The 10962-nt window shown below is 55.6% G+C and overlaps 1 protein-coding gene across 1 annotated transcript; it reads right to left on the bottom strand.

The window, feature by feature from the left end:
• Positions 1–5434: 5434 nt before the first annotated feature.
• TUBB4A (tubulin beta 4A class IVa) lies at positions 5435–10561 on the bottom strand. The gene is made up of 4 exons (XM_015240908.3): positions 10397–10561; positions 9754–9862; positions 9514–9624; positions 5435–7124 (listed from the first exon to the last, which is right to left on the bottom strand). The coding sequence occupies exons 1-4, from the start codon at positions 10451–10453 to the stop codon at positions 6067–6069; spliced, it is 1335 nt and encodes a 444-aa protein (XP_015096394.3). The 5' UTR covers positions 10454–10561; the 3' UTR covers positions 5435–6066.
• Positions 10562–10962: the final 401 nt, after the last annotated feature.

The following is a 10962-nucleotide window of genomic DNA, read 5'->3' as shown; positions in this document are numbered from 1 at the left end:
GCCCCTGCCCCCACCCAGTGTGAGACCCAGGCGTCCTGCCTCTGAGCCTTCCGCAGGATGGGTGGGCAATAGATGATGCAGGCTCGGAGGCCAGACCCCCAGCCCCATCCTGCCAGGCTGGGCCACGTCTGGTCCCCATCATCACATGCAAGCCTTTCCCTCTCTGTGGCAGCCAAGGATTCAGTTTGCCTAAAATGCTTCCTCTTCCCTCAACTCTTTTCCCTTTGGTCCATCGGCGCTGGCCATTCCCCATAGGACACCAGTGGGAGCCAGGCTGGAGAGTGGACACAGGTGGAGAGAGGACCAGGAAGGTGGGCAGACAACAGTCAGAACACAGGCCAGACAAACAGACAACACACACGGCCAGGAAGTGACCAACACAGACAAACAGGTCAGAGCAGTCACAGACAGCAGGCGGACACCGAGTCACACAGGCAGAACGTAGCCATGGACTCAAACCAACAGCACACACGGAACACTCCTTGTCCATCCAGATGACAGATGCAGAGCGCTAACACACAGGCACAGCCAGCAAACAGTAGGTAGAGCAGTAAGAAAGGGACAGAGGGGCCCAGCCACAAGTCACATTCACGCCAGCCATAGTCACACGCATGGGGATACATAGCCAGAAACACCTAAACAGAGCTGCAGACTCCAAAATACACAGACATCCAGGCGGACAGATGTTACTCTGACAAACAAAGAAACACAGACACACTTGCGAGCACAAAGGCAGGACACAATGCAGGTAATTGTGGTCATGCGCATGCACACAAAATCCCCCAGACACACTCAGAGAGTCGAGATGCAGCAGAGTCTGCAGGACTCCTCGGCCTCCTGCAAGGGAGGGAGCACGTCTGTGCGGGCTAGGTGTGCATTTGCGAGGCCTGGCATGGTGTGGTGTGTCTACGTGCATGTGGAATTTGTGTCCAGTCCATCAGACTGAGTGAGGATGTGGATGACTGGGCACTTTCATTCTGTACACGTCCATGTGACCTCGGGTGCAAGGTATTTCCATGCTCATGGTGGGGGGGGGGTGGTGAGCAGGTGCACGAGCATGTGGACACACACACGCATCTCCAAAACCTCCAGCCAAGACAGGTGAATGAGGCTGACCGTAGCTGAGCACCCCCTTACTCTCCAAGAGGAGCTGGCTCCTAGCCGAGGCTGGAGATCAGGGGTGCAGAGTCCTCAGGGCTGCCCTCTCCCCCTCTCACACTCTTGGGCCTTGCTGCAGAGTAAATGTTTGTGCCCCTCTCACCCTCAATTTACATGATAAAACTTAACTCCCTCCAGACCTGTGAGACATAAGTGTTGCCTGCTGCTTATAAGCAACCCGATCTACAGTATTCTGTCATCAGCTCAAACAGACAAAGTCAGGCATAGCATTTGCAGAGATATCCCGAATCCTTCTTCATTTCTGAAATTCGCTTCAAGGCAATCCAATGGCAAGCCTGTGAGGCGGAGATAAAAGAAGAGCCCGCAGCCCTGATGTGAGCCCTCAGAGTGGGATGCTCCCTGTCCCTGTTTCTGCGTCTGTATCACGAGTAAACATGGGGCCTGTCTCAGAAAATCTGTGAAGGTTCAATGAGAGAATGCATCTGAAATATTACTGTGTGGTCAGGTCTGAATCAAGTTCTCAATATGTTCTATTATTATGGGAGTCAGGTCAGGTAAGCAGAATGATTTTAAAGTCAGAGAGACTTGAGTTCAAAACCCAGCTTAGTTTTTTGATGCCTGTGCGACGTTAGGCAAGTCATTTGACCTCTCTGTATTCACTATTTATTGCCATGTAACCTATCACCCTTAAGTTAGTGGCTTAAAAGAACACACATGTATTATTTGATCGCCTCTGTGGGGGCCAGGATTCTGGACACAGCTTAGTCTGGCCCTGTCCTGCAGAAGTCTCTCAGCCGGAATAAGGTGTCTGTTGGGCTGTGGTCTCATCTCACAGCCTGACTGAAAAAAGGGTCTGCTTCCAAGCTCATGAGGTGGCTGTTGGCAGGATTCTGTTCATTGCGGACTGAGGGCCTCAGTTCCTTGCTGGTTGTTGGCCAGAGGCTGCCCTCCGTTCTTTGCCATGTGGACATTCCCAACATGCTACTTGCTTCCCCAAAGCAAGCAAGCTGAGAAGGCAACAGAGATTTCACTGAGACGGAAGTCACAGTCCTCTGTAACTTGGTCTCAGAAGTGACATCCCATTGCCTTTACCATATCCTGTTTGCCAGAAGCAATCGCCAGATCCAGCCCACACTCAGTGGGAGGGGATCACACAGGGCATGAAGTGGGGGACAGGCACCACTGAGGGCAGTCTTAGAGGCCACCTTCCACCCTCCCTGCTTCCTTGTCTTCTCACTTAAAAAGGAGGAAAACAAAACATGTCACAGTGCGTTGTGAAGTCTCATTGATTCACTTGCTTGTTCTTTCACCAAATAATTACTGAGGGCCTGAGTTGTATAAGCTGTTCTACGCATGGGGTGACCAAGGTGGACAAGGTTCCTGTCCTCATGAAGCTGACATTCCAGTGGGGAGGGAAGGGGATAGACAAAAGAAACAAGTATATAAATAGATGAGAAGATTTGAGTTAACAATAGGTACTATTAGGAAAATGGAATGAGATAATGGACAGAGAACGACTGGGTGCTAATTTAGAGTCACCAGGGAAGGCTGCTCTGAGGAGGCATCTTTGAACTGCAACCTGTAAATGAGAAAGGGCCTGCCTTGTGCGCCTCTGGGGAAAGAAGGAGCAGGAAGGGCAGGTGCAAAGGCCCTGAGGTTGAATCGAGCTTGATATGATTAAGCACATCAAGGTCACTGCTTAATTAAGTTTCAGCTTAATTAAGTGAGTGGGAGGGTGGCGAGGATGTAGTCAGCAATGAGTGGAGACCAAGGTGAGAGCTTGGGTTTCAGTCTGAGTAAGATAGGCGTCACGTGAGGGAGGGTTCTTAAGTGCATGGAAAGGCTCCTCTCTGGGTGTTGTGGGAGGACAGTGCACACTGCAGAGGGCAGGGGCGGCAGCAGGGAGTCCAGGGAGGTGATGGGGAGACTGTCTGGGTGAGCGGCAATAGTGGCTTAGACCAGAGTACAGACAAATGGAGAGGAGAGGTCACACTCAGGATACATTTTTGGCATCAGAGACAACTGGACTCAGCAAAACAAGAATGTCTTGGGTCTAGAAAACAAGGAATCAATGTTGACTTCTAGATGTGGGGTTTGAGCAAAAGGGAAAGGGGATTTTGGGGGGCAGAAGAGGGAGTTCTTTTGGGGCCACGTTGGGTTTGAGATGATAAAGACAGCCCGGCTCACAGCCACCCAGGGCTGTGCTGGGCCTGCTGGCATGCTGCAGGCTGGGCATTCCAGGCTGCCTTCCCACGTTTCTCATCCCTCCTGGCTGCGGTGGGACCCAGGGTGGGGGCTGGGGCCCTGTCCAGGTCTGGTGGTCCATCAAACAGTGTGGTAGAAATAGTTGATTGGCTCTCAGCATCCCTCCCTCCCTGTTTCTCTCCCTCCTGGGTTGCCTTCCTCTGGACCAGAAGCTGGAGGGGAAAAAGCATTTCCCAGAATTCTTTGCAGCTCCGGTTCTGCCTGCAGATTAGGTTCCACCAACAGAAATGCTCAGGAGAGATTTGGAACGTAGAAATGAGGCAGAACTCTGTGTGTGTGTTTAATTATTTAAAATAACTTTAGTTGATATTCATTTTAATTAATTTTTGTTCCATGCTCTAGTGGACCTATCTCTGCAGCTTTGTGGGTGTTGGGAGGTATTTCTGAGCTCAGGAGTTCCAGCAGCAGCCTCCTGACTCTCCGCTGGCGGAGGAAGCAGCCCCGCTGCTGGGTGGTGGTCCAGCCTATTCCAGAGCTGCTCTCACAGGCAGTAGCATCAACATCACTTGGGAGCTTGTTAAAAATGCAGTCTTAGTTGGGGAGAGTATAGCTCAGTGGCAGAGTGCTTGCTTAGCACGCACAGGGTCCTGGGTTCAATCCCCAGTACTTCTATTAAAATAAATAGATAAACCTAACTACCCCCCCCCACAAAAAAACCCAACCAAGAATAAAACTTAAAAAAAACCCATGAAGTCTTCCCCCTCCCCACTGTCCAATTTACCAAATCAGAAACTCTAGGCTGGAACTCAGGAAGTCGTGTTTCAGCAAAGCTTTCCTGGTGAATGTTTCATACACTGAAGTTTAAGAAGCAATGGCCTGCAGCCTCTACAATGATGCTGTAAACCCCTAAATCCTAGTATCAAATCCCTTTCTGCTTAATGTGCCTTGAACAATTCCCTACACAGAACCCTGGCTGATAAAATGCAATCAGAGTTCCAGACTTAAACTGTCAGGGTTGGAATCCCAGGTCACCGCTTCATAGCCATGGGACCATGGGTGAGACACTTTAGCAAATCGTAATTTCCAAAGGTGGCCTTAGCCATGTCTTCCATCCCACATGGTCTTCTAGTGCCACTTGGCCCTCAAGAAGTGGGATCCATAGCCCATCCTCTTGAACCTGGACAGGTGTTTGTGACCACCTCCACTAGGAGTCCTCAAGACACCAAGTGACCTCTAAGGTTAAGTCAGAAAAAATGCAATGCTTTCCACCTTGCTCTCTGGGGATGCTTGCTCTTTGGAGAACCCAGACACCATGCTGTGAGGAAGCCCAAGCAGATCATGGAGAAGTCCTGACACCCTCCTTTTACCCGCCCCTGCTGAGTCTCCAGCCAATGGACTGCATCAGCTTGGCAACCATGTGAGTGCGCCACCTTGAAAGGAGTGCCCTCAGGCTCCAGGAGGGTTCTCTAGCTGATGCCACTGGGAGCACAGGTGAGGTGCCTTGCCAACTCCTGCCCAAAACACAGAGGCGGGAGCAAAATAACTGCTGTTGTTTTAAGCCCCTCAGTTTTGGAGAGTCATGTTACTCGGCAAAAGCTGATACACTTTGGGTTGGTGTGAGGTTATGAGACAAGACATGTAGGAGACCATCAAGGCGCTCCACCTGTGAGTGATTGTCACGCTGGAAGGACTGCCCCTCGGGCACTAGTCCAGCCTGCTATCTCTCCAGCATCCTTCCCTTGAGACTCCCCAGCCAGCTTTCCACACTTGCAAGATGCCCCACAGAGAAGAGCAGTGGCTCCATCACTCAATGCCCACCCAGTGCCAGGAACTGTGCCCTCCAGGCCTCACAAACATCCCTGAGGTGGGGCATGTGGGGGTAACGGGGGAAACCATAGGATCCCATTTTAGAGGTGAGTCCATAGAGTGGGCATGCGGCTTACTCAACACCAGAGGGTGAGTTAGTGGCATAGCCTGGTGTGTCTAACTCTGAAATCTCTGCCCCACTCCCCACCCCAGATTTGAGGTCCCTTTGGTGCCCGCCTCCATGCCACAGGGAGGAGTCTTTATGCGGCCTCCCACAGTGTGATGGAAATGCACTAGGCAGAAACACAGCAGGACGACAATTAATTTATTGAGGGGGGAGGGCGGGGCACAGCATCTCTTGCCCACATGCTCCAGGGCTTCTCTCTTCCCCACTGGCAGCCCTCCATCACCCAGGGAAAGCCAAGGTTGGTAGGAGCCGAGGGGAGTGATTTCCCGGAGGAAATGGGGGCTCATGGGGTCCAGAGAGAAGGTGGGGTCAGAGGGTGGGTGGGGCTTGTGGGGTCAAAGGTGAGGTGAGGCACATTCAGATGTGAAGGCAGGCTCAGAGTGGGGGTCAAAATAAACCACGGCTTCTATGTCTAGGGAAGTGGTGGGGCCCATGGGCAGGTCAAAGGTGGAGAGGTCAGGGGGTCAGGGGTAAAGGAGGGTTCATGGAGTTATAGGTGGGGCTTATGGGGTCAGAGGTGAAGCAGGGCTCCTGGGGGTGTCCAAGTTGGAAGAGTCAGGGGGGTTAGAGATAAAGTGGGGCTCCAGGGTCAAAGGTTGGCCAGAGGAAGAGGTGCAACATTATAGGGTCAGAGGTGAGTCAGGCTTGGAGGGGAAGGGGGGTGCTGGGTGGGGAGGGGTTGGCCGGGAGTTCTTGGGGCTCAGAGGTCAGCAGCCTAGTGGGGGGGGCATGAAGTGATAGAGGTGGGCCTAGGCCACCTCCTCCTCGGCCTCCTCCTCGAACTCGCCCTCCTCCGCCGTGGCGTCCTGGTACTGCTGGTACTCGGACACCAGGTCGTTCATGTTGCTCTCGGCCTCGGTGAACTCCATCTCGTCCATGCCCTCGCCCGTGTACCAGTGCAGGAAGGCCTTGCGCCGGAACATGGCGGTGAACTGCTCGGAGATGCGCTTGAACAGCTCCTGGATGGCCGTGCTGTTGCCGATGAAGGTGGCGGCCATCTTCAGGCCGCGCGGCGGGATGTCGCACACGGCCGTCTTCACGTTGTTGGGGATCCACTCCACGAAGTAGCTGCTGTTCTTGCTCTGCACGCTGAGCATCTGCTCGTCCACCTCCTTCATGGACATGCGGCCCCGGAAGACGGCGGCCACGGTCAGGTAGCGGCCGTGGCGCGGGTCGCAGGCGGCCATCATGTTCTTGGCGTCGAACATCTGCTGGGTGAGCTCGGGCACCGTGAGCGCGCGGTACTGCTGGCTGCCCCGGCTGGTGAGCGGCGCGAAGCCCGGCATGAAGAAGTGCAGGCGCGGGAAGGGCACCATGTTCACGGCCAGCTTGCGCAGGTCGGCGTTGAGCTGGCCCGGGAAGCGCAGGCAGGTGGTGACGCCGCTCATGGTGGCCGACACCAGGTGGTTGAGGTCCCCGTAGGTGGGCGTGGTCAGCTTGAGGGTGCGGAAGCAGATGTCGTACAGCGCCTCGTTGTCGATGCAGTACGTCTCATCCGTGTTCTCCACCAGCTGGTGCACGGACAGGGTGGCGTTGTAGGGCTCCACCACCGTGTCCGACACCTTGGGCGACGGTACCACGCTGAAGGTGTTCATGATCCGGTCCGGGAACTCCTCGCGGATCTTGCTGATGAGAAGGGTCCCCATCCCAGAGCCCGTGCCACCCCCCAGTGAGTGGGTCAGCTGGAAGCCCTGCAGGCAGTCACAGCTCTCGGCCTCCTTCCGGACCACGTCCAGGACGGCGTCCACCAGCTCGGCGCCCTCTGTGTAGTGGCCCTTGGCCCAGTTGTTGCCGGCTCCGGACTGGCCTGAAGGGGTAAGGGAGGGGACACCCAGGTATTACAGGGAGAGCCACCCTCAGCCCTACCCCCAAGCCATCGTAGTAGGTGAAGAATAATAATGACAAAATGATGACGGTGAATTGTTCCCTTGGCATCCCTTCACCCGGCAGCCAGATGGATCCTGATAAAGCCTCAGTCAAAGTGTGTCCCACCTTAGCTCAAAATCACCCCAGTCCTTCCATCTTTCAGTAGAAGCCCAAGTCCTCCCCTCCCTTCCCTGTCCTCCCCTCCTCTCTCTCTCTCTCTGTCTCTGTCTCTGTTTCTCCCTCTCTCATTCACTCTGCTCCAGCCACATCGGCTCCTCACTGCTCCTCCAACACACCAGGCATGGTCCTGCCTCAGGACCTTGGCATATGCTTTCCCCTTGCTGAAATGCCGTTTCCTCAGATACCCACGTAACTCACTCTTTCACCTCCTTTGGGAAGGTCACCCTCAGTGAGGCCCTGCCTGATCACGCTATACGACTGCAAACCTTCTCCATTTCTAATTGTCTCTCATGCTTCATTTTTCTCCACAGCACTGACAAACCCGTTTTGTTTTGTTTCGTTTTGTTTTGTTTTAAATTGATCATGTTTATTGTCTATGATCTCACAGGTGAATGTAAGCTCCAGAGAACAAGGATTAGGATCCAAATGTTGGCTGGTATTTTTGTGAACAGGTAACATTTCTTCTTGCCTCCTCTTCTGTTTCCACCCTGGTCCAGTCCCCTCACTGCCCATCTGGATGGGTACAGCCACTTTTGCTCTGGTCCCCCCAGTGACAGCCCCCAGTCTGTTCTCCTTGCAGCCGCCAGAGGGCGCCCGTGAGCGCCGGAGTCAGGCCCCGCCCCTCCTCTGCCCACAGCCCTCCAGGGCTCCCACCGCCCTCGGGGTGAAAGCCCACGTCCTCCCCGCGGCCCACAGGCCCTGCACAAATCACCTCACTTCCCTGCCCTCACCTCCTCCCTCTCTCCCCCTCGCTCTGCTCCGGCCACATGGGCCTTCTCACTCATCCTCCAACACACCAGGCCTGCTCCTGCCCCAAGGCCTTCATGCGTGCTGTTCCCTCTGCCTGGGATTCTCTCCCCGCAGGCACTCTCATGACTGGCTCTTCCTTTGGGTCTCTGTTCAATGTCATCTCCTCTGGGAGAATATTATTTGAACCAGGTGGTCTGGCTCCTGAGTCCACACTTTGACTACCACTTCCCCTGCCCTGCCTCCCGAGGTCATGGAATCTTTGGCCCGACTGAAGTCACCCATGGTCATCCTAGAATCTCTCACATCCTTTGGCCAACCTCATTTAGTCTTTCCACAGCCATTTCTTGAGGACCTATTGTGTGCCATACCCACACAGAATCATCATTGTTTTGCTCAAACTTTGCATAGACCAAAGAGGGGAAGTCACTTGTCTAAGGTCACACAACTTGTCCTGTCACGCCCTAGACTCCAGACTAAATGACGGTGCCCTAAAGGGCAGAGGTGCTGGGGGAGGAGGAGCCTGGGCCCTGAGGTCAGGTGGGGGGTGTGCCTTTAGCTTGACCTAGAGGAACCAGGAAAGGTTTCCCAGAAGGCTGTTCACAGCGTGTGCATGCCCCTTGGATCTGAGTGCTGCAGATGTGCTCGTTGTCTTCGCATATGCTGTTCCCCCTGCCTTTCACATCTGTCCTCCCGTCAGTGCCCTTTGGTCAGCCCAAGCCCTACTCATCTTTTGGGCTGCAGATATTAATACTGATAATGGTAATTACAGCAACAACAACAACATCAAATGCTTATTCATCCTCTCCTCTGTGCTAGGCATTGTTCTAAGTTCTTTATACAGACGAATGGCTTTAAGCCTCACGATCCCATGAATCCTGGATTAAAGTTGGAGAGACTGAGGCACAGAGAGATTGAAGAGCCTGTCCAAAAATCATCCAGCTGACCCAGTCAGTGGTTAAGTTTGACTTATTTATTTTCTCTTCCCATTTATTTATCTTCCCATCTCCCTCCACCAGGATGTCAGCTCCAGGTGTGGGGTAGGGGGACAGAAAGCTTTGTTTTGTTGTTGGCTGCATCCTCAGGGGATACAGGAGGGCCCGGGACACAGTATGCGTTCATAAGTATTTGCCAAATGCAGAGGTAGGATTTGCAATCTGGCTCAGGTCCATACAGTTAAATTAAAATGCCACATCCTCCGGGAAGACTTCTCTACCCGGCATCTCCCCCCAGAAGCCTCCCCTGGGCTTCCACAGTGGCCTGTGTGTCTGCCTTCCCCACTGGGCTCTGGGTCCTTGTGGTCCCCGTTGAGTCTAGATGCTAGGTGGTGAATTTTCACCAAGCATGTGCAAGTGAAAAGGTCAGGGGGGCTTCCCTGCCTGTGTCCCATGTCTGTGACTCACCAAACACAAAGTTGTCCGGCCGAAAGATCTGGCCGAAGGGGCCAGAGCGGACAGAGTCCATGGTGCCCGGCTCCAGGTCCACCAGCACAGCTCTGGGGACATAATTTCCTCCTGCAGGGAAGCAGATGGAGAGCAGATTGGTCGGTGCCAGGAACCAGCATTCTGTCCCCTCCCAGTTCTTCCCCACTCCTCCTGTCCTCCACCCTGCCCGGGCTCCTGCAGGTGCCCCCTGCCTCGTACCTGTGGCCTCATTGTAGTACACGTTGATTCTCTCCAGCTGCAGGTCACTGTCCCCATGGTATGTGCCGGTGGGATCGATGCCATGCTCATCACTGATCACCTCCCAAAACTGGAGGGGTGGCGTTCGTAAGGACCAAGAGATCAGCAGCCAGCAGGTGCCCTGACCTCCATCTTCTGGGCTTAGGATCCCCATTCCCCAACTACCTCCCCAGCAGCCACCTGTCCCCCAGCAAGGTGACTGGGGACCCAGAGGCTTAGTGGGGAGGCAGGGATGAGGCAGCAAGAAGGGAGAGGTGGGGGCGGGGTGAAGCCAAGTCACCACCCCAGCCTTGCGGGCTGGTGTCAGAGCTCCGTGGCTGCTGCCGCGGGGAGGGGCGGGGTCTCTTTGTGCGTGTGGAGGGGACAGTGGGCCAGCTGTGAAGCCAGCTGTGGCAAGCAGACAGAAGGCTTGGCCCCACCCCCATCAGCCTCTTTGTTCCCAGCTTGGCCCTGTCCCTCGCGCCCCTCCCCCACCGTCCCCGGGGGGCTAGCCTCCTGGGGGACCCCGTTCCCCCAAAGGCCAGTGGTGGACTAGCTCTGCAGAGCTCGGTGGACCCGGCTCCGCATCCCTCTGCCGCCTCCCCGGGCCCGCCCGCCCGCGCACCTTGGCTCCGATCTGGTTGCCGCACTGGCCGGCCTGCAGGTGCACGATCTCCCGCATGGCGGTGGCGCTGACGGTGAACGCGGCAGCGGTGGCGCTGGTGCTGCAACTGCGGCGGCGGGGCGGGAGGTGGACGCGGCGGCCGCGGCGGCGAAGCACGGTCCCTGCGCCCCCGGGGCGCCTCTATATGAGCGGGCGGGGCTCGCGTCACGGCCGGTCACCGGCCCGCTCCGCCCCCTGGTCCCGCCCCGGGACGGAGGGTGCGGGGATGGAAGGATCTCCCTCTCCTGCCGCCTGGAGACCCCCGGGGGCTGGGGCGCGCCGGAGCCCGGTGCCCCGCGACCCCCGGCCGTGGGGACGAGGCCCCCCAGACGCCATTAGTAGCATCTCCTTCCATCCCACTCGCCCGCCCCAGCCGGGCCTGGCGACCAGGCTTTTGCAGAGACTGGGCGGGGGAAGGGACAGAGCCGGTAAACAAGCAGCGGGAAGACCCTGCCTCTCCCCCGTCCCGCCCTCGGCGACCCTTCCTCAGTTTCTGTCCGAAGCCTCCCTTCCGATTCCGTGCAGGT

Source organism: Vicugna pacos, chromosome 22, assembly GCF_048564905.1.
Source record: "Vicugna pacos chromosome 22, VicPac4, whole genome shotgun sequence".
NCBI lineage: Eukaryota > Metazoa > Chordata > Mammalia > Artiodactyla > Camelidae > Vicugna > Vicugna pacos.
The sequence above is the reverse complement of the archived record's forward strand: the minus strand, read 5'-3'. Positions and strand labels throughout refer to the sequence as shown.